Below are 23,016 nucleotides of genomic sequence, written 5' to 3'. Positions count from 1 at the left end.
TAGGAGTTCCTGTATGTCCAGGGATCGTCCCCCCATGCCAGGGCATCTGAGAACAAACAGCAAGTCCAGCAAGTTCCTACCCTGCTAATTCAGGCTCATCTGCCGTTTTCTGATGGGGAACACAGCTCAGATACTGCTGAAAATCTGTTTCAATAAAACTGTTTTGACCAAATCCCTGTGATGTTAATTGATGTAGCTTCACCAGAGCCAATGATGTGACACTAATTTATACCCACAATGGAGCTACCTCCAAACTTATCATTAGTGTGAAAGGCGCATTCAGCAGTTCATACTCATCTTTTGTACTATTTATATTCTTGAAAGAGTCTTTTTTACCATGTAAAATAAGGATAGGAATAGTATACAATATAAACCTGTTAATCGAGTAAACATCAAAGACGGACTTTATCAGGATAGATTGGAAGAAAGGTTTGGAATTAAAACAGACTTGAATGAAGTGGATGTCAATAAAACATGAAGAAATTTTCTAGTCGCCAAATCACTGTGTTTCTGGAAAAGCCTGGAAAGCTGGCTAAGACTGGCCAAAGGGCAGGTGAGGTTAATGGCTAGTTAGACAAGCAATCCTCTTTCTTTTTAATCTGTTGCTTCTGGAGATCATAGTAGAGCTACTGCAGCTGAATTATTATAGCAAAAAGTAACTCTAAACATTTGAGTCAATGCATAGAGGAGTACGGAGTGACAAATGTTCAAAAGAGGGAGCATGTTTCTCACTGCTCATAGTGCTATTTTACACTAATCAAAAGCAATGGACAACATTTCATCTCTGATGAGGATAAGAAAATCCCATATGTCTAAACTTTATGACAACTTATTGCAAAATATGAAATCTGAAGGAATATCATTGGGATAAGGAACTTGAAACTGTGCTATACATCATGAGTGGCAAACTAGATCCTCAGCTGGAGAAAATTCACACTGGCAATTGTAATTTCAATGAGCTGAGGAGTTAGAATCATTCGCATCAAATTTTGGTCTGAAACTTTTTGCTTGAAACCAAAGGAGAAAGGTGCAAGGTTTCTTCTTCTGAGAGTGCAAACTTAAGGTTTTATTTCCCTACTACTGAGAATCCCTACTACTACTAAGAGTGTAGTTACAAGCATGCAAAAATTAAAGTTTGTCAAAGTGCCTCATGAATTTGGTGAAGCAGATACTGGTCCAAGTACCGTGTAGAGAGACAATAGTGCAAATCTAATCACATGTTCAGATTTGTAGACGGTTTAAACTCTAGCTACTTGTATATCATTAAATAAACTGTACATCCTAAAGTCCGAATATTAACTCTGGAATCTTAAAGTTCAAATTCAAACCAACAAACACCTCTTAGCATTTCTGAGCCCAGAACCTGTCAGACACAAGTGATTTTTGGAGGCTAGAAACACTCGTGTTTATTGGATCACTGATCTGATTTCATCCTATCTTTAAGAAGCAGCTAATCTGAAAACTAAGCACTCATGTACTAAAATGAATAAACTGTCATCAGTGAAGCTTACTGTATGAACAAGAAAGAGAAGGTTGGGTATATGTGCTCAGCAGGATGGACATTAGAAAAATCAAGAAAATATCCTGCTTGGTATATATGCCATTTTTCAGCAAAGAGCTGGGAGCTCAGGTCATTAAAAAGAAAATTATGGCTAAACAGATTTCATTGGACTGCATTTGGGTTTTAATACATAGCAGAGGATCTACCATTAGTCATGTTAGGATAACACTCTAAGAGCTGTGAAAATATTTCTGAGTAGCAGTTTACTTTAAGGATGGATTCAGTTATCACTGAATCATGATGGCAACCCTGTGGGATCTGATATGGCAACACTGTGGGATCTGATATGGCAACCACAGTTGTGCAAACTGCATTCTTGATGAAGGTGGCTAATAAAATAAATGTATAGCTTACACCAGTGCATTTGCTTTCTGAGGTTTTAATCTTCTCACAACCCATGTCAAGAAAAACTACTGCTATAGCACTATCATTGCTAAAGAAAAAAAATCTGAATGCTTAAGATCACATGCACTAAGTTTAGCAGAAGGCAGAGTCATGGCAAAGACAGATGAGATTTTGTCCTAAAGCACTCAGGAGGAATTTCAAACAAGAACTGCTTTTATAGTGATGAAATAAAGGCATTGATCCTCATGATTCTCATCACTTGGTTTTAACATGTTGCTTAGAAAAGCTTAAAGATTTTGTGTTTAGAGATCACCGTAGAATCTCCACGGATTCTCCACAGATAATAGTACCTTCAGCTTTTCTGAAGACAACATACAGGCTTGAGTATGAAAATGTAGATCATCAATAGGCAACTAGCAAGGGTAGAGTGACATTATCCTGTCTTAGTGAAGTGCTCAGCACAGCTTGGATAGAAATGCATACATATAATTTAAGATTATTATAGTGCTTTCAAAGACCAAAAGGACTTACAAATATCTGAGGCTTGGAAGGTGCTGAAAGGCATCTTGATCAATCTTCATGAGGTTGTTGGCCTTCTCAATTCTTCTGCAATAGGAAAATGAAACATCAGAGGAAATATGTGAACATGTAGATCTTAAAATATCTGTGGTTGCATGCTAGAATATGTGTAGTTGCCCAGGGATGCTGTGGTACTGCATATGGAGGGGTTTTTTTTTGTTGTTGTTTTATGAGAGCAGAACTTCTAAAGAGCAGCTGAAACCAGCAAACCCCACTGCCTCTTGATACTGGCAGTGGTTTGAGTGGTTTGATATAAGCTGACAAGGGAAAGAATGCGAATGTTCGCTAAGATGATGGAAAAGACAAAGTGAGATTTCCAGTGTTCCTATATTGCAACAAATTCTTCACAACTTGCCTGAACCAAACTGCTAAGTCTTTGACACATGCCTATAATATTCTCCTTTGAATTCAGATTGCTTATTACTTACATTTCATGTAGTTTGGGAAGGCTGGAAAACACGTTTGCTTCTATGATCTCCAAGGCATCATTCTGTGAGATCTCTCTGAAAAATAATTGAAAAGTCACAATATTTCAAGCCGTACTTTCAGTAGAAAAGTGAGGCAGACAATGGGAAAGTGAAAAAATCCAGAAGAAACTTGTTCCTAAATTACAGATCTGTATTAAAAAGGAGGTGTACAATAGATATGAAAACACACCCCAGGAATGCCTAGGAATTGCCAGCCAAAGCAAACTAAGGCAGTCCAGAACAGTACACCTCCCGAGGCCAAGCCACCACTGTCTACTGCAGATCTGACATCACTAATTACCGACTGAAATTTAATGCAAGATTTTAACTTTCAGGAGATGAAATTTAATTAGAAAAGAGAACAAGTCTAAAAAGTTCCCAAGAAATAGGACACATCCTCAAGCTGTAGGACGTGCTTCTTGTATTGACCTGATGAAAACTCCAGAGATTAAAATTAAGCCAAGAACAGACAGATCCAAATGGCATCAAGAACTCTTCCATACCCTGGGGAACCCCCTGTTTGATCTCTTCTATGTACAGTGAATACCCTCTTGTAATCACACAAGTGAGGAACAAAAATGGCCAGCTTGCTGTTATCAACACACCAGATGCATCTCCTGCTAGTCCAGAGGCATATATCTTTTCTTCCTCAATCTGTAGAGTGGCAAACAGACAGCACAGGCTTTATTTAGTATGATTCAGAGTTCCAGAATCCTCCTAGCAAGTCAGCGGTAATTGCTGCTGTGCAACCCATCGTGATTACATCTCTTATGCTGGTAGTGATCAGTGAAGTTCACCATGACCATTTTTCAAAATGGTGCAAAAATGCCCAGCCTGAGATCAGCTGTAGGAAGTAAATACTGGACTGTAAGTATAACTTGATGATACTGTAATTATCTATTGGATTTTTCTGTTATTATAGTTGCAGACATCTTTGGAATGAAATCTTAGATGAACAGATTGTAAAGTGGTTATCCCTTGCTCTTCGGTATCTCGTTCTTTAGAAATGATGATAGCTGCAAATAGATTCAGACAGGCCCGAGGTAAAATAATGGATTATAATTATCTGAGTACAGAGTCTATGTTTAAAAAGTAATCACAAAGATTGCTGCAAGTAAGTAAAAAAAGTATTCCACTTTCTCTTGAGTAACAACTGAACTGTACCTGGCAAATCACCTGCCCATTAAAGACAACAGCCTTGCAAAAGAAAGATGTTGTCCATCTGACCTTTTCTGCTTTAGAAAAACAAGTCGGTGGCTCGCCATTTTTTATTTTAACAAGTAGTTCCCCCTCTATATCTCAAGGCTTTTAGAGAAGAAGTCCTGATCTGTGCTCTGGGATATCCCTTTTTATCCACAAGCAATAACAAAATGCTTTCACTGGTTTCCTCCACTCTATGTAAATTACACAGCCATTGTAAGGGATGCTGTGCTGGAAAGCTTCCCACTGAAGCAGACAAAGGGAAGCAGTGGAAACAGGTGCTAAATGAGCAGTGACTTGTTCTGGTCTCTTGCAACAAGTCCCTTGTAGAGCTAGGATAAGAGCCCAGCTTCCCAAATTCCTCACTACCAGGGAGGGATCTGGGTTTGCCTTTGGTGTGCTGAACCACAGCGAATTAACTCATAAGCACCCACCAAAATATTTTGCATTGACTTTTTTCTCTTTTCCTGCTTTCTCTCAAAATAACGTAAAGTATGAAATAGAATCCGCTACTCACTATGCTGTATTTATTTGACAGTACAATTCACTTGCTAGATGACAGTCTCTAAGATTTAATGACACAAAAGGTATCAACTGACTGAGATTTGGTTTTGCTTCTGCTCTTTTATTGGACCACCAGCAGTACATCTGTCATTTCCCACAGTCTGAAAATAAGTTTTCTAGGAAAAAGAATCACAGGAAAAAAAAAAACAAAAAAAACTCACAAAAAGTATTTAGTACCAAAAATTCCTTTTAGTCAGTAGAGATTTCACACCACAAAACAGCTCAGGACTAAATGCTGCAAATTTGTTGGCCTTATGTAGGCAAAATTCATTTAGAAACCACAGTCCAATAGTGACCACCCATGAAAGACAGGGCTGTCAGGGGTAATTATTTTTTATGATCTAATCTGCTAGCAAACACTGGGACAACTTGGATAACATTGCCCTTCTTCAAGGTATGTTTCAAGTGCTTAGGATGGAATGTTTCTGTGTCAGGATGGTGTTTTCGGCTTTCTAGCACTGCGAGATGGGTTCTGTGCTTTCTTTTGGTTAGAAAAATGGGAGATTCAGAACAGATTGAAGTAGTGGATGAGCAGGCTGTGATGCTGTGGGAGGGGTGAGGAACACGAGGTTATGAAAGAAGTGAAAGAGAGGTAGGAATACGGGAATCTCTAAACTTTCTGAAAGGTTGAGTTTATAAAAGAACTAAAAATTACTGGTATGGGGAGCTTCGGATAATTAGGGAAATGACTTAATTTTCATATGAGTATCTTTCTTCATGTGCACAAGAGTAATATTTTTTTTTTTTTAAACAAGGAAATGAGATATGCCCATTCAGAATGATTTTGCTGTGTACCAGCTCAGGCAGGCCACTGCTGCAGCCATTGTGGTTATGATCCTCTGACTGCGAGCAGGGGGGTCACCCATCTCATTGGCAGAAGCCAGCAACCCTCCTAGTGTCTGGCTTTGTTATCTCTGCTCAGGGGGCTGCAGAGCTGAGAGACAACAAGAAACTTCTGATGAACCCTCTGCTAAAGTTCCCCCAGGAAACCCTATTGGTGATCGATTACTTATAATTATACTCTACAGTTTAAGCTTTTCAAGAAGGAATCAGGCTTCTGAGCCTTTTCCCAGCATGGGAGTGCTGTTTTCTAACAGAAGGCCATTGCTATTCTTGGCCTTTTGTTTTCCATGTACCTGTTACAAGCTGTCACTCAGGTAAGAAGGAGAAATATAGAATGACTCAGTTTAGGAGAGCAGTCACACACTGCAAGCAAGGAGCAGCACTGCTCTGTGTCTGGCTGCGTGATTTCTGAGAACAATTTATTTCTTGGTGAAGAGTGGTAAAGGCATACCCTGCTCATCAAAAACCCAAACACCAAATAACCAACTCAGCAGGGTCAAATCCTCTCTAGATGAGAGCAAATAATGCCTGTAGTGGGAACTACAAACAGAAAAAAGGCCAGTATTTGTGCACGAGATTTGTCTTACAGTATAAATACACATCAATAGAGGATTGTTCATAATGCATATCTTGTTGTATGTCATCACGAGAGAAGATGGGACTGTTATTACGCTGTTTGTCTGTAATGAATGACACTATTAGCTCCAGTGCTAGCTATCACACCAAATCTAGACAGCAATTTGAGCATAATTTCTAATACACGCAAGCCTTTGAATAGATGCTACATAAGATAATCAGAAGTAATTTCTTTATAAAAATAGATCTAAGCACTCCCCAACCCCCAAAGCACACACTGAGACCTCAGTACAGCACAACGCTTAAGCATCTGCTCAAGCTTAGTTTCGATACTTGTTAGGTCACATCGAGTTCACTGCGTCCAGTCTGGGTCCCCACAATTCAAAAATGATGCAGAAAGACTGGAGAGGGCCACAAAGGTGACCATAGGACTGGAGAAGCTGAGGAAAGACTGACAGAGTTGTATCTTTTCAACCCGCAGAAAAGAAGGCTTTGGGGAAACCTCATCAGAGTATTGCAGTACTAAAATGGTGTCCATAGAGAGCAGAGGTCCTCTCTTCATAAGGAGCCATGTGGAGAAGCAAAGGGGCAATGGGTACAAATGGGGTTTCATTTTGATTTAAGAAAGAAATTTTTACAGTGAGAACAACTCCTCACTGGGACACCCTCCTCAGGGATCTGGTGGAGGTTTTCAAGATGCAGTTGAACAGGGTACTGGATAATTTCATCATCTGGGCTCCTTTTTCCCATAAAAGATTTGACTTGATGGTCTTCCAAGGTTCCTTCCAATCTGGGCTGTGATTCTAGAGAGGAAGAGGTTTAACACAGATCACAACATGGAAACTGCTGTAAGAACTGTGCTCATGGCAGCTTAGAGGCAGATGGCAGCAGGAGTCCCTTACACAGAGCGTGGTGACATTTGCTCTTGAGCACAATGACCTTATATTATCAGTAGCAGAGCAGTCAATGACAGGGCAATGGGTGCCTGACTGATGAGCTCAGCTGTACGATGCCTGCGGTTGCAGGAGGATTTATGGATTTCCGCACTTCACCTCCCTGTTGACAGACTAGCGGCCCTACGGATCAAGGTCTTCTGAGTGCTTGTTTGCTCACACACAGACATGGCACACGGTGGTAAAGGGCAATTTCGCCTTTCTCCAGCCACACTGCCCTCCTCTGCAGTGCTGCATGTGACCCATTCCCTGCAAACAATTGCAGTTTTCCTTAAGTTCTGATACAAAGGAGGTATGTGCACTGGCTATACCCTTGATCTCCTCACCTTATACTTCCTGTGATACACCACAGATGTGCATTTTGGCTTTTCGGAGTTCATTTTCTTCTTTTATGTGCTGTGAATTCTTCAGAATTTTATTCACCCTGCCGAAGCCTCCAAAGACCAGTGATACTGAAGGTACCAGGTACCACTTTGTAGTGCAAATGGCCGCCCTGGGCACTCTGTACTACAACAGTGGATCTCAAGCAGGATCCATTGGGTGAGCTCACTGGGAACAGCCTTTGCTAAGTCTGAATGAAAAAGTTAAGCACCCAGCACTGGTATACCAGTCTTGATGCAGAAGGGACTGAAGGGACTTATTTTGGTCTGATCAGAAACAGGCTAGTCTGGAATCTCCTTTGGAAAATGCTACTGCATTGATTTAAAGAGGTTACAAAAGAAAAGCTATTTTTCTTATAAATATTGGAGGCTTTTGACCTTTTAAAAGTAGATACTTGATACTTTCTCACATCACTTTTCTCGTGAGCATGAAAAACTCGTCTCCCTACCATGATTCATTGAACACCAGGCAGTTACAGGCTAGTATATCTTAAAAGGTATTGGCATTTCAAAAATGGATTCAAACACTGACTCTCCTCATCATCCCCTCCCTTCTCTGAAGGAACACACGCACACTGTACTGACCTGAATAAGCAGGATGCCCATTTCACCAGCTGAGTATTAATACCGATTTCACACTTGGAACAAAATAGCGTATACCTGAGTCTTTGAAGGAGGTTATCAGGAAGCACCAATACTGTGTCTTCCTTCCTTCTCCAAAGGGCACAGCATCACACTCTCAAATAAATCAATTCAGGCATGGGAAATATAATTCAAATTTCCGCACAGCAGGCTGAAGCAAAGGGTTTTTTTTATTTCTATCAGTACTTTAGCACCATGCCAGCAATCCAGATGAAAGTCTGTTGAGAGTTGGGTTGCATTAAATTAATTGTCCATGTAACAGTATTACACCGGTCTGCCTAATCTGAAAAAGCACGCGATTAGTCTGCGGAATTGCAGCTGATAACGACCAAACACAGCTACAGAAGCCACATCGTTATAAGAATTGATTTTACAATGAGTGCAGTTTGAGGGGATAGATACCTCCTCGTACTGTAGAACTGAGGGGATGTCTTATACTAATTTTGGCTTGTTGTCGCTAAAACTGAAAATGCACGAAGCCTTGTAAGTCAAACAAATCATGACCAGGTCTTTGGAGGAAAGAAACGGCAGCTTTCAGCACAAAAGCAGGCTCCAGAGTCTTAAGCCAGAAGTACACGTGCTGACCTTGCACCACAGTCCCTCCACATCTGGGATGGATATTTCCACTCCTGTGGCTGCTTTATTGGTTGAAAATTAAACTCCGAATCTCCACTTCTCTTCCGAGTAAGCAGTTCCAGATTCTCTGAATAGAAAAATGCTGACATGACTCTGCTTGCTGAGGACTGGGAGTTATAGTGGCCACGCGTGCAGTTTTGGAAGGTGCAAACTACAGGGAAAATGGCTGAATAAGTAGCTATAAAGCAAAAGTACCTAATGAACAATATTCACTAAGGTGTTGAGATTTCAGTTTGAAACGAGATCTTCAGTATATATTTGGAGGGTCTTACATCTTGAAACGGTTTAAAAGAGGCAGGGACCCAGCTGGGACTGATTTTGGATGAAATGAGCCACAAGCTCTCTGTCTTCTCTATCAACACAGGCAGCCCAGAGAAACAGGTTTGCATTCTGGTGCTTTGCAGACACTGGGACAGGTGCACCTGTTGACTGACAACCCAACTGCTTTGAGGACAGTCACTAAATTCTCCCTTCAACTATGAAAGATGTAGGGAAGACAGAAAGCTTCCTCTAAAATAAAGTGTCTAGGTTTACCCACCCTAGCAGTGGTATGTCTTTCTCAAACGCAGTGAGCTCCAGAGGCTCTTTGAGAGCTGGTGGTAAAGAAAGTAGTTGTTCAGCTGAGAAAGGGTCCTCCTTGTTCAGAGATGCTGACACAAGCATTATGCCTGCCTCGTAACTCCCTTCATGGAAATGGGCTAGCAGAGTGTATTGCCACTTATCTTTTACTGCTTCTTTCCTGGCTTTGGTAATCAGTTAATGATGAATAGTTTTATTGAGAATGACCTGGGCAGATGAGAGAGTTACACCAGGGATAATCACTTAGGGCAGCATCAGAATGAGGAAACTGAAAACCCTGCTCCTGGGAAGACCAAGTTTTGCCTGACCTCAAACTCATTTTTAGTGAATATCAATAGATACCAACAGTCCAGATTGTCCTGGACTTTGGCTTCTAGGACCCTAAGTCAACTGACAGCCTTTTCAAAGAGAATATCCTGAAGAAGATGTTCCCAGACACTTTAAGAGAGTTCTGAAGTGTTTAATATCAGTGCATACACACAACAAGAGGTGACTCTGGAGAGCTGTTCATTACTAACTCCAGTGCATTACAGAAACAGGGGAATTCACAATAGTAAGTGCCTCAGATATGTACAAATAAACTTCTCAGACAGGAAGGGGAAATTGTCAAAACAAAAGCCACACCACTGTCACTCCTTGGTTAAAAATGTTCCCAAACCTTATGAGAGGACTCTGAATACCCACCAGAGCACACCATGCAGTATGTCTCACTCACTTCAATGAAAGTAAATCCTCCTGACTTGATCCATCGTGAGAAATATATTTGCATTGTCTAATGTGAAATTCAATTATGAATACAGACATTACATTCCAGCTGCTAACATCATCTGCTACATCTTTCAAATGTCTTCCTGAAGGGATTTAGTTGTCCCTTAGTCAGTGTTACACAATCCCTGCAAAATATCTTTTTCCAGCCCAGAGATTTCCTTTTGTCTCCTCTTCTGTTTGCATTCGTTTGTTCCTTTCATAAATAACTATTTACTATTCCTATGCTTTCTTTCTAAGGGAGGCCTTGACCCCATAAGCTCTTATTCCTGAGCTTTAGCTCCAGACTCAGCCAAGACCTCACTGCGTAAATATATACTTGATTGGGGCACTCAGATATAACGTACTTGGGAAAGGGATCTTCTATGCTTCCAAAGTTAAAACTAAACTTCTCTCTGTAATAGAATGCAACAGAGAACACAAACACCAGCAGGCAGCTACTGAAGTAAAAGCTGTACAGAACAAGAGTGCAGCTAGAATGACTTACCTTATTGTGACACTGGATTTCCCTGACATAAATAAGCCTCTACACTTGCAAACACTACAAGACTGTACACAGGTAAGAAAGACCTAATAGTGGAAAGAAAATATGTCATAAAACTCAGGTGAAAATCTGGTATTAATATACTTTAATGTTTGTGTATGTACAGAATATTCTGATAAAAGCAATAAAAAAATAACAGACAGCCACATGATGGTGCTTACTGTTATCAATAAGCAGAAGTCTTTCTGCACATCTAACCCCATTATACAAGGAAGTTGCTCACAAACCATATGAAGGATTTCTGCTGTAACTATGCTATGTATACCCAGGCTTATAGAAACTCTAAACAAAACAACACAAAACAAAAGGCTTCCTGAAACCACCTGCTGCTATGGGGCTTTGATGAGAAGTTCCTCAGGCCAGACTCAGCACTTTAAGAAGCCTTTACTACTGATCCCTCCAGAGAAGTCTGCATAGGAATAATGTGCAACCCTTGGGAATCCAAAAGCACTCTTGGTGCTCCGGAGTGACCTATTTTTTGTCTCCTTGGGAAGCCTTCTCCACACACTACGCTGGGTCATTTCCAGTTGCAGGCATAGAAAGAAGTTGCTGATAGAAATGATGCGGAAAACCTTATCTGAACCAGATCTTTCTTCTTCATCAAGGGAAAAGTAAGGTTTCCTTCTGCCTCGCCACACAGCTCAAAGTAGGAGACAACAAGAATACAGAAATGATGCTGTCCTTATATGCTGTGACCTCTCTTCTTCTGTTGTACTGCGCTACAGTGTATACTTATGACTGACCACGTTTCCCTACCACACAGACCCGGTAAAACCATCTTTGTTTCCAGCAAAGCATTTTGAAAAAAAGACTATTGCAGATAGGGGGATAAAAAAAACCAACAACACCTGTAGGGTTCCCAGGTCTCAAAAATGACCATTTGGAAAAGTCACATTGATGAAATACACTTAAATTTAAAAAAAAAAAAAGAAACTGAAATTCTTCATTTCTGATTACTGTCATTGCTTTAGTTGAGACTGAAGGAGGTTTAGTACTCCAAGCAGAAGGCATGGAAGCCCATTAACTTTAATATATTGGGCTTGCATTTACATTAGCACTCTACATCTTAGACGAACGTACATACATTTTTTCCCTCTATTTATGTCAACATAAGTGTTGTCTCTAGAAACCATACGGCTCAATCCACAAAGGGGCACAGAAATACATACACTCAAAAGCATCCCTGCGAGAGCAATTTAATTTTCAAATTTAAATGAATGCTTTGTGCACATTAAGTACCAAATTAAAAACTACAAGGTAAGTTCTATATTGTTCCTTGCATCAGTCTAAAACCAAAATGCATATTTTGAATCTAGAGTATCTGACTTTCATAGGAAAATGAGAAAACAAATTTAGCACATATAATGGAACGTTACCATGTTTCCCTCTGAAAGATTCCCTGTTTTGAAGTTAAAGACCTGTGGATGGAGGCGGATCAGAAAAGTGGTGCTTGATCCGACTGGTCAGCAAGGTGCCGAAGGAGAGGGTAAAGGACCCTCAGTACACAGGGAAGAAGGCTGTTGATTTTCCTTTGGTTCACATTTAGTTAATACCAAAGTGGAAAGATGTTATCTCACTTTAGTTAAGTCCTCCATCTATCCATAGGGAAGCCACAGCACAGCCAAAGCAATCCAACCTTCCCACAGTGCCCCACAGTGGAGCTGTCACCCACAGAGACCAGCTCTGTTGCAGAGTCATTTCAAAGTAAGGCCAAAAGAGGCTTCTGATTTAAAAGCCAGCTGCAACAGTCATACCTTGTAGTGAATCATCATCTCCTGAGGCTACAGGCTGAGATCACCATCGCGTGGTATGCAAAACACCAACTTACCTATGTGAAAATAAACCATCCATCACACATATGCGGACGGGATATGAAAAAATGACCTAGAAATTGAGGGGGTTTGAGTCCTATTATCCTCTGCCCCTGAGCCATCCTGCTGTCACAGGAAGCTTGTGACATATTTTGTGTGGGGGGAAGGTTTGGAGATGGGGACGAGGAACCCCAACTCAATTTTGTCCTAAAATAACTCAGAAAATAGACAAATGAAAGAACAAAATGGTTGCAAAAGACAAAAGTGTAGTAGCAAGGAAAAAAAAAACTTCCTCGTTGCACACTGCATCTCCATTTGAATTGCAGAATTAATCTGAATGAATTATATTTTTTAATTTGTTTAACTAAGATAATAGTCACCACGCACTGGTGGTTTTAGCAGTATTTTCTCTTTATACGTATGACTCAAGAATTACCATAGCAACTTGCTTCCTAATTAGCCTTCAGTTAGTAACAATCAATATGATTAGACAAGGTCAGTGCTGGAGAAAGCTCTGTGGATTTTTAAAAAGGCTACTGAGAGTCACTAATGGCTAGAATAGAATGAGTGGGATCCTGGCCCATCTTCCCCAAAGAATGGTTGCTGTTGTTCACACTTCAGTGAACAAAAGGAGTCATGACCAAGGATACTCCTGCCATTTACCTGAATACAGGAATCTTGTAACCCCTGAACAGGTTCACAGATTATGAAGAATAGAAGCATCCCTAGATTTGCAGACAAAAAGGCGCCTTGTGATCACATTGCTGGGAATGATGTCGACTTCACACCATCACAGTGCAAGAATAATTATGTTGGATATATTTATCAGTGCCCCTACACCTGAAATCAACAACCCTATGTAGAAAGGCTACATGAAACCTGGAATAAAGCGAGGCTCAACAGTTCATGGGAATGGGATTTAAATGTGCTGGGACCCCATTAGAAACATCTCCCTCTGGTGACCTGAGTGGCTGCCAATCTCTGACACAATTTGCCCCGTATTTTTACAGTCCGTTAACATGTGACCCCTTACCCCATAAGCACTGTGCCTGGCAGCACAGTTGGATGACAACATGGTGTGCTATTCAGAGGTTCTCTGGGCCTAGGGAACACAAAACAGGCTCTTCAGCACTGACAGATGAAGGCTCATGAAAAGCCACTCGTTAGCACTTTTAAATCTGCTACCACGAAACACAGGCAAAAAAACACCAAAACAGACCCAACTTATTTTTAAATAAACGGTGTGTGTCATCAGTTATGCTCAGGCATGAGGCTGGCTGTGACAGATGGACCGTGATCTATTTACTTGCCTCTTTCTACAAACATGTTGCCACTTAGTTCTGCCCGATGTTCTTCTTCTGGAGGTAACCTCTCCTCTGCAGCTCAGCCCTGCAAAGAGGTCGGGGCTCAGGGAGTGGAAGAGCAAAGGCTGCCTATACAGTGCAATCATTATGGCAAGGAAGTCTGGATAGCGCTGTGTGACAACACTTCAAGCCAGCTTTGAGGCAATCTGTCTCAACCTTCCTCTGTATAGAATGTTCCCAGGAAGAAAAAAAGGTTTCTATGTTCAAAAAAGACAGGTTTGATTAAAATATAAACTAGGATAATTAATTTTAAAGCAGAAAAACCTCAAAGGAAATTGGTTAGGTGGAAGAGAATGGAAAAGAGTTCATACACCTCTCTCCCCTTACATCCAGCACCTCTGGAGAAGGTTTACAGATCCTCAGTGACTTATTCCAAGCCCTGCCCAGACCTTCCTGAAGCCACATTCATTACCTCAGGTGCTGCTCCTCTGTGCAGTCCCTGAGTGGCACATTTCCAGACCAGACTGCAAAACTCCTGCTACTTGTAGTAGCTCAAAGCTGCTCCGCATTGAACATGCTCATTAGGCTGCAAAGGAAATGCACTATCCCTCTGCCTCCATGGAGCTCTTCTGCTGTCACTTTTCCTAAGGAGCACTGTGTAATTGGGAACCGAAGTAGTAAATAATAAATCCATTTCACTGTATTTTGCTCCTCCCTTCTCACAGCGCGGGTGGGAGAAAAACAAAATTTAAGAATCCAGCACAAGAAGTCTTAAAAGTACAGAAAACAAAAAGGAAAAGCATATAATCATAAAATCTCGTTCAAAATGAATGATAAGATTCACAAAAGGATTAGACATGTTCTAATGAGCACCTTCAAGTCATAATTACACCAGAAAGGATAAATATTTCCAGATAAAGATGTCATTCTTTGTACTCTTGAATAGACAAGCAAGACAGAGGTAAATGTCTCTGAATAACAAAGAGGCAATTTACTTTAGTCCACAAATGAAATTCTGCATTACTCCTTTTAGTGGCCAGAATTCACAGCACACAGGTAATGCACAGAAAGCATTCAAGGAGATTGTGCTGAGCATCAGCACTGGGCAGCTATTCACTATTATGTATTACAAGCGCTTCTCCTTAGAATAGGATGAACCAAATATTTCTTTTCTCCATCTGGAGAATCTATTCCATAATTGTTCCAGAAACATTCTCTACAATGTCCTCCTTCAGCAATCGGAATTAGTAGTTTTCAGAGACAGGGGTCTGAACGAAGAAAGTCAACAGCATGGCATTATCCCCAGCTCCTAATCCTCTGTTGTCTGCATACATATGCATTCATGTGCACTTTAGTCACAAATGATACACACAAATGGTATCCGTTATTTTCTTAAGGAAAATCAAGCACATATGTGGAGATCTTCATCGAAAACACTTTTCTGTTCAAGAAATCCAAACAAATATTCACAGTATTTTATAGGCAAATGGTTCTTGGCTTGGCCACAAAGCAAACAATGTGTGCAACGAGTCTCTGGATTTACACCTGGGATGAACAGAGGCTAGCAGCATCTTTTATAGAAAAATCAAAATGCGGCTCACTAATAATGATGAAATGCCCAACTTCCTCTCCACTGAGCAAAACACCCATCAAACTAATGATTAAATCCACATCAATCATTTGGCATTATAGAAATAAAGGCTGTGCAGTATAACGTTGTCAGACAATCAACATCTCCTGCTTAGAAAATAAATGTCTTGACTTCATCTCGGTGTTTGTTTTCCATAAATGCTGAGGTTTCTATCAGCATTTGAACAGCAATGGGGAGCAATTCTCCATTGCAACATGCCAATTCCGCCAGCACTATTTCTAAAATAAAAAGATAGATAAAATAAATAGGAGACTGAATAGTGCTTCTGAAGTCCTCCTGAAACTGAATTACCATTTCTGAACCGGTGCCAACCTTCCCCTCTGTGACAAAAAACATTGAACAATAACAGTACGTAAGAATAAGCACTGAAGAAAATCCCAGTTAGAGTATGCCAGGAACAAGGTCACACCTTCTGCACTTGCACAGTGTCGTAGTTAGAAACACACTGAAATACAATCAATAGAAAAAAATCATAACAAAAAATCTGTTTTATGATGAAAAAAGACCCAAAACTTTTCCATTAAAGAATATATATGCATATACATATATCTATCTATTTATTTATTTTCAGCAGTAATTTTTTAAGCACATCCAGAAACTGAACATGCCTGGAAGTACACAGCACCTCTATGCCTCTTGGGATATGCCTTAACCCAAATCCCAACAGACTCCCACCAACACAGCACTGTGGTCCACCAGGACCTGCAGGCCCTCACACCAGCAAGTCTGCCAGGCAGCAGAGATGGAGGTGCTTCACAATGAAGTGAACAGCTGCAACATCTGTACTTCTAAATGCACGTCTTTGAGTTCTCTCAGAACTGTTTTGTTATTCCCTTTCCCAGAAGACTCTAGATTTTTCTCTCTTTAGTAGAATGAAGCCCCTTTGTAGTAATTCTCTTGAGGTTCCTTTGCAGTTTTGTTTTTTACCATGGAGATTCTTATCCGCAGTCCTGATGCATTTTCCATAGCCAAATCATTCATTGTGTGAATTATTTCTTGCAGTTTTTTGTCACTTAACAGTTTTAATTGAAATCTGTGCTCCAGTTATAGCAATAGAATGGGCAGGAACAATCATTCCCATCACTTCCACATGGTGGGTTTTTGGACCACTAGGCTTACAACTTCTATTTAGAACCATACATTGCAATCCTTAAACTTCGTTATGAGTGAATTCAGAACCCATGTTTAAATACACAGAAAAACAATTGTTTTCCTCCATGCACGCTGTCTTAGACTTGTAGAGTTCTAGAATGATCAAGTTTCATCTAGAATGTTTGAAACGACCTTCAAGGTCATCAGGTCCAACCATCAACCCAACTTGCAGAGTCCCATCAGTAAATCATGTCCCTTAGTGTCACATCCACACAATTCTTAAATACCTCCAGGGACAGGGACTGCACCATTTCCCTGGGCAGTGCTTGACCACACTCTCCAAGAAGAAATTTTTCCTAACATCCGACTTAAATCTCTACTGGCACAACCTGAGACCAATTTTTCCCTTCCTATCATTTATCACCTGGCTCCAGTACTGAGCCCTTAGGGACACCAGTTGTGACTGAGCACCAGCTGGACTTTTATGAATTCAGGTAGTGTGAACATGTCACACCTGGGAGAGACATTAAAATATTTGGCATACATTCAGGAAAATGGATTTCCATTTTCTTGCTTTAACTGTCTCTGTGTCTAGATAACCATAAAGCAGGCACGAGGAATGGTATCCAAGATGATTCTTCTGTTCAAGTTTCAGTTTCTAATGCTGGCTTTATATTAAAACTGCTAATAAATAAAGATTATGCTAACAATTCCCATAGATTTCATTCTTTCTCAAGCAAGGAAAGTAATGACAAAACGTATTTTCTTTTTCTTTTTTTTTTTCCCCTTTCTAAATATCAAAGAAAGCAAGATACCATGGATACCAAACCACACAGAAAGAGTTATGGAATACTGTTTTTGCACTCTAATATGTTCCCATTAAAGTATGCAAATGTTTGAATTCTTTTCTGGGACTTTTTAAATAGGAAAGCTAAAAAATGCTGATGTGGATATAAAGAATCGATTTTACAATTCTTATCTACTTCTTTCAAGTGCTTTTATTTGGTCTTTTTTTCTTTTCCACCAAAGTATTAGTAAAACTTTTAGATCAGACTACACATTTACTGAAGTATTACAAAGCTGTAATTAAAATCTTTGCTCTTTGACATCAGAAGTGACTTACTGACAAGAATATTAAACACCCACTTCATTTGTTTTCTAACTGCAAGAGATGACAACAATAACAGCAAATGGAAGACCTCTTCCACAGATAAACTTTGGCAGGGAAAATTAGAATGCCAGGTGAGGATGCAGCAGAACATTTATAAATTATACTAAAAAACCCAAGCCTCGGCTCATTACATTGCATTTAGAACACAAAACACAGCTTCTACTTTCAGAAAGAAATAAATTTAATTAAGAACCTACCAGACGTTGTATGTTTTTGTGCCAAACACTAAAGTTTGCTCTCCGTGGTTGATGTTTGCAAAGGTTAGAGAGTGGTCATTTGTAGCAATAGCATTCATTCTAGAAGGAAATGTGCCTAAGCCACTCAGCGCCGTGCTGAGAAACAGCTGCAAAATTCAGTGCTTTGCCCAGCTTCTCCATTGATGATATGTTACTGGTGCCCTGGGAGAAGCTCGCATGGCTGCTCTCCATCAAATCCCATTTATGGAAACCCATTTCAAAAGGGCAGAGCACAGCAATGGGCAAATAAAGACTGACACCTTGGATGCTGTTGGGCTAAGGAATGAATACAGTGCAAGATTAGCTCCTTTACATGGATTTGCTGCTGAACCAGTGACCTGAAGCGCAAGCAACCCCTCCAGTACAGACAAGAGATGCTAATCACTACTAAATGCAGACAGTCAACTGTGACAGGAGCATCTGAGACTTATGAGTCCACCCATTAGAACCTGGAAAATTCCTGTGATTGCTCACAGCCTTCATACCAGCGTGTGGTGGCTGGGCAGCCCTGTAGTTGCTACTAGTTTACACAGAGTTAAACTATGGAGATGAAAGGCAAAGTCTTTTACCACAGCAGTAGCCCCAGTGAAAGAGTTGTTCTTCAGAATGTCAGCCTGAACCTTCCATTTCTTTGCTTCTGCTGGTTACTGGTCTTAAGGTTTTTGAATGGTAGTCCTCTATTGCCTCAGAGAAACTACACATTTAGACTCATTTAAATGCATTCAATAGCCTACTTATTTTTGCGCCTTGACCTTAGGGTGCATACTGTTACACATAATTTCCCATAATATAAATTAGAATTCAATATCCATTAAGTTACACCTTAAGATTTTACCCTGGAGTATTTGTTATCAAAGTATGATCCTTACCTGATTTGGTACATATTTTGATACACAGAAAGCACTGCATCTGCCTTTCACCTCAGGGATATGAATAAATATTTTTGTAAACAAGCTCTACTTTATTTGAACATCACAGCAACTCCTAAATAGAGTTTTCCAATAGGAAAACTTTCCAAAAGGAAAGGAATTCCTACATAGACAAGTTCCAAATGTCCTGATTACACTGAATCTATTTTCTCAGAACAGCTTTAATGGTCACATTTAATCACAGCCCCTTACATACTGAATGAGGCAGAACACAACACATTATGCTGAAACACCTGGAGAAATTGCGACATGCCAGCCAGCTTTCTTATGAGCAGAAGACATAGACTGCTTATCCTTAGGTGACTGTACAGTTTCTGCCTTTCCCTCTTTTCCCTCCTTTTGGACCGTATGCCGCTGTGTTACAGAATCACGTTTGGGCTGATTGAAACTGATTTCAGGAGCAGAGAGAGTGATGGACATCCCTTAGACAGCTGCTAACCCTGGCAGTTTTGATGGATACCGCTGAAGAAGGTCAGGATTGTTTACCCACTGAGTTTCCATGTTGTTCAAATTTGCTAAGAAAGACTTACAGCCAGCGTCACTTTCTACTACTATGTCAGTCTCCCAGTGAGACTTTTAAAATCAAGCCAACAACTTTGCTCCTTCTCCACTCATGGGAAGCAAGTTATGCCTTGATTTGGTAACCTTAGCACATGCTTCAAAATATTCTCCTGAATGGTCTTCACTGTTCTCACATACCTCACTTTGGTTTAGATGAAACATTAACGTTAACTCATTTTGAATAGGAAAGCGTGACTTTGAATAAGAAAGTGTCACTTGTCTTTGAGCTTACAGGGGCAAAGGAGAAAGATTTTAGCATCATACATCAGGTTGGTTGTCATATACAAAATACACTGCTGCTAATGTATCTAGGTCCCAGCAGACCAGTAGAATCTGTTTGAACAATCACAAGGTCAACAGTCCCAACAACAACAACAAAAAAAGCAATGGCTCGAATGACCTGAGTGATGAGACAGAGATGTGATCCAAAGGCTTTTTCCCTACAGAATCATGAGGATATTACAGATAGCTAGTGCTTACATTCCTGCTATCTTCCATGGATAGAAGACTTCATTTTGCAGTCCCTCAGCCCTTAAAGTTTAACACTTTCCAGGATTTTCAGAGCTCATAAAGGATCAGCCTTATCCAGCTCTGCTGAACACAGTATGGGTTGTGTTCTTAAAATCTGCCTTTGCCCCAAACTGTGGATTTTGGGAGCAAATCATGAAATAAAGCATTATTTTTTTAATTTGAACCTTTGAAAAGAATAATTAATTGACAATGAACTTCCAAGGGAATTGGGTCTCAGGATACAAAAGCAAAGGCTATTTGGCATACACAGGGTGAGGCAACACTGTTGCTTCACTACAATATCATTGTTCAGAGAAACATCATTACACAGCACATCTTTCCTTAATGACACAGATCAGAAGCATGTCAGAAGTCCTAAGACAGACTTCTTTTGTCCTCCAAAAATCATTATATGGGTATTTCAAAAGCCAAGGGAGATCAACATCCTCAGTCTACTTCTATCATCCAGATAGTGATTTGAAGCTGAAATGGCTGTCTAGTTTCCTCGGTTAAGCTAAACTAGCCACTCATCCTGGGATTTGAAATAAAATTCCTGTTTGCTTTTTTCCAAGTGGGACTGAAGCATTCACCTCCCCCTAGAGCAGTAATACATCCTAATCCTCTCCATCATTAGTTCAGCTACTGAGGATCAGACCAAACATCCTATAAATATGATGCATTGTCAGGCACTGTTAGACCACCGTTCAAGAATTTACTTTGCTGGACCATAGAACTGGGAGGAGGCTTAGCAAGATAAAAAGAAAGATTTCAATGTTGCATTAGGCTTTATTTCCAAATTAAGTACTTCTAGTGTGGGCTGAAGATGACATAGGAGCCGTGGGAGCTTGTTGAATTGATCTTGCCAGGTATGTGCCTGCATGGTGTTGCCTTTTAATTTAGTAACTGGAGAATTAATCTGTTCTCGTAGTGCAAACAAGGTATTTAAGTAGGAGTATAGAAGAGCTACCATGTTCTGGTTGGCTAAGACTTCTTAGGAACAAACTAAATATCAATATAACAAGAATGACTAATCTGCTTCCCTTCCTGCTAAATTAATGTGAAGGTAGAGCTATGCATAAGTTGCGCAGCTGGTAGCAAAGAGCTGGTTAAGATGCTCCCCAGATCTGTGAGTCTCTGAAATACTTTTCAATTAAAAAATAAAATAAAATAAAATCATTGTTACTCCATTACAAAGAGAGATCTCGAATGATTACAACCTTTCAATGTGTTTTGTAACTTGGAAGATTTTATTTAACAAAATATCTTTTCCCCAGAACACGCTTGGGGGAAACTTTGTCTTATAAGACATAGCAGGGAGGTCAGAACTAGATGACCTTAAAGGTCCCTTCCAACCCAAACCAGTTCATGGTTCTATGACTGTGCAGAATGGATACTCTGTGGTTTTTCAGTACCTGAAGGAATCCAAGTGGGCAAGAAGAAAAAGATAAGCTGGAAGCGTTTCAAGTAGGCTTTCATTCTTTCAAAAATCACAAAACAGAATGAATATCCCAGTGACAATTCCCTTCATTTTCCAACATTTCTGCTCAGCAACAGATAAAAACAAATATTTTGATTTGTAATTAAAATGGAGAGAGGGAAGATCATGTGCTCCATGCTGACACTTCAAGATCGTGCTCATTTTTTTCTCACAAGGAGTTACAGTCCCTAGTCTCCATACTGGAGATTCCTTGGACAGTACAAATGGGAAGAAAACAAGATTTTCCCTGGGCACCATGAAACGAGTCAGACTAGAAGTACCCGACCAGAAATATTCAACATTCTGGGAAAAAAATGCACTTGTTCAAAGCTCTCAGTTGCTTGAGCGTATAGGATGAAACTGAAGCGCATACAGAAAGTAGAAACACTGAAAAAACATTACTGAATCACTTTTGTCTGAAAACCCACCACTATGGGTCACTGTATTCAAAAGCCTTCATTCACTTTGGATGTAAACTCAATCGAGTTAAGATTATTATAGAGGATTAATTTCTGACTTAACTTGTGCTCAACCAGCTCATCCCCAATGAATGATTCCAAAGATGTCTGCTCCCTGCAATTTGTGAGTCTTAAAGCCTCCCTCATTGTCCAAAACACTGTTGGAAATCACCTAAAGATGATAACTGATGGAAACATTACAGACTATTTTCTTTCATTCTTTCTTTATTGCTTCAAAACAGTAACACACTCAGGAGATACTGTCACTCTCTTCATTTTTAGTCTGCTTAGTTCTATGTGAACACATACATATACTACACTGAAGTATCTCATTTGTATACATCAGGCTATCTACATTTTACCACATGGAGGTATCACACCATTATTAGCTCTATTCCTTAGATAAACTGAAGTTTGCTTTAATCTTCCTTCTCGTGCATGATCTTGCAAGAGAAATGAGGCTTTCCTACAAAAGCCCAGTTTTTATGTGTAAATATATCATTTGATTACACACTTTATTTGGTCTCTACATTATCATGAATATTTCTGATCAATGTTTTATGGATTAGGTTTAGGATTTGTGAGCTTTTTCAGATTTCATCTGTTTGCCACACCATTTGCAAATACTGCATTCTTTGTTGATGTAGATTGGTCTCATTTACATATTTATCACACTTTCAAGGGTATTTTGCTGTAGAATGTCCCCATTTCTTCACCATGTTCTAGTAGTACACAGATACACTTTCAAACTGAGCTCATTTCCATTAGTAATTATTTTGGCTAACAATAAATCGCCACTTAGAGACATTCTATTCAGTGTGATGGTTCATTTCATAGATATCTGGCATATGGTTTCTGAGTAATTAAAGACAATGGGAGCAACTTATAAAGCACTTTTGCAACCCACTTCACAGTCTAGGAGGCCAAATGTTTTTTTCTGTAAGGACTGCATTTAAAGGAATCCAGCATGGCTGGGAAGAAACAAGTCCCAAAGTAACTGGTGACACAGCACGGATCTTTTTCCTAACTGGTGATTCTTGAATACAAAAAACAGTATTTTTTATTTTCTCTATTTTTTTTCTCATTAAAAACAAAGAAACAACCACAAACAACAATAACAAAATACTCTCTTCTGTAGTTCTACATGCTATTGACCAAGACCTCTTGAAATCCTCTAGTATC

General features: G+C 39.9%; 1 protein-coding gene across 6 annotated transcripts in view; it reads right to left on the bottom strand.

Moving 5' to 3' along the window:
* FSHR (follicle stimulating hormone receptor) overlaps positions 1-23,016 on the bottom strand; it is a 129,166-nt gene that overhangs the window by 22,518 nt on the left and 83,632 nt on the right. For 5 of the 6 annotated variants that reach the window (XM_072333138.1, XM_072333137.1, XM_072333134.1 and 2 more), the window contains 2 exons: positions 2,914-2,988; positions 2,438-2,512 (listed from right to left, as the gene is read on the bottom strand). In XM_072333138.1, the coding sequence (XP_072189239.1) occupies positions 2,438-2,512; positions 2,914-2,988 (150 nt within the window). The remainder of the gene's footprint in view (positions 1-2,437; positions 2,513-2,913; positions 2,989-23,016) is intronic. The other variant, XM_072333135.1, reaches the window with a different exon arrangement.

This window comes from Excalfactoria chinensis, chromosome 3 (genome assembly GCF_039878825.1).
Source record: "Excalfactoria chinensis isolate bCotChi1 chromosome 3, bCotChi1.hap2, whole genome shotgun sequence".
Lineage (NCBI taxonomy): Eukaryota > Metazoa > Chordata > Aves > Galliformes > Phasianidae > Excalfactoria > Excalfactoria chinensis.
The sequence above is the reverse complement of the archived record's forward strand: the minus strand, read 5'-3'. Positions and strand labels throughout refer to the sequence as shown.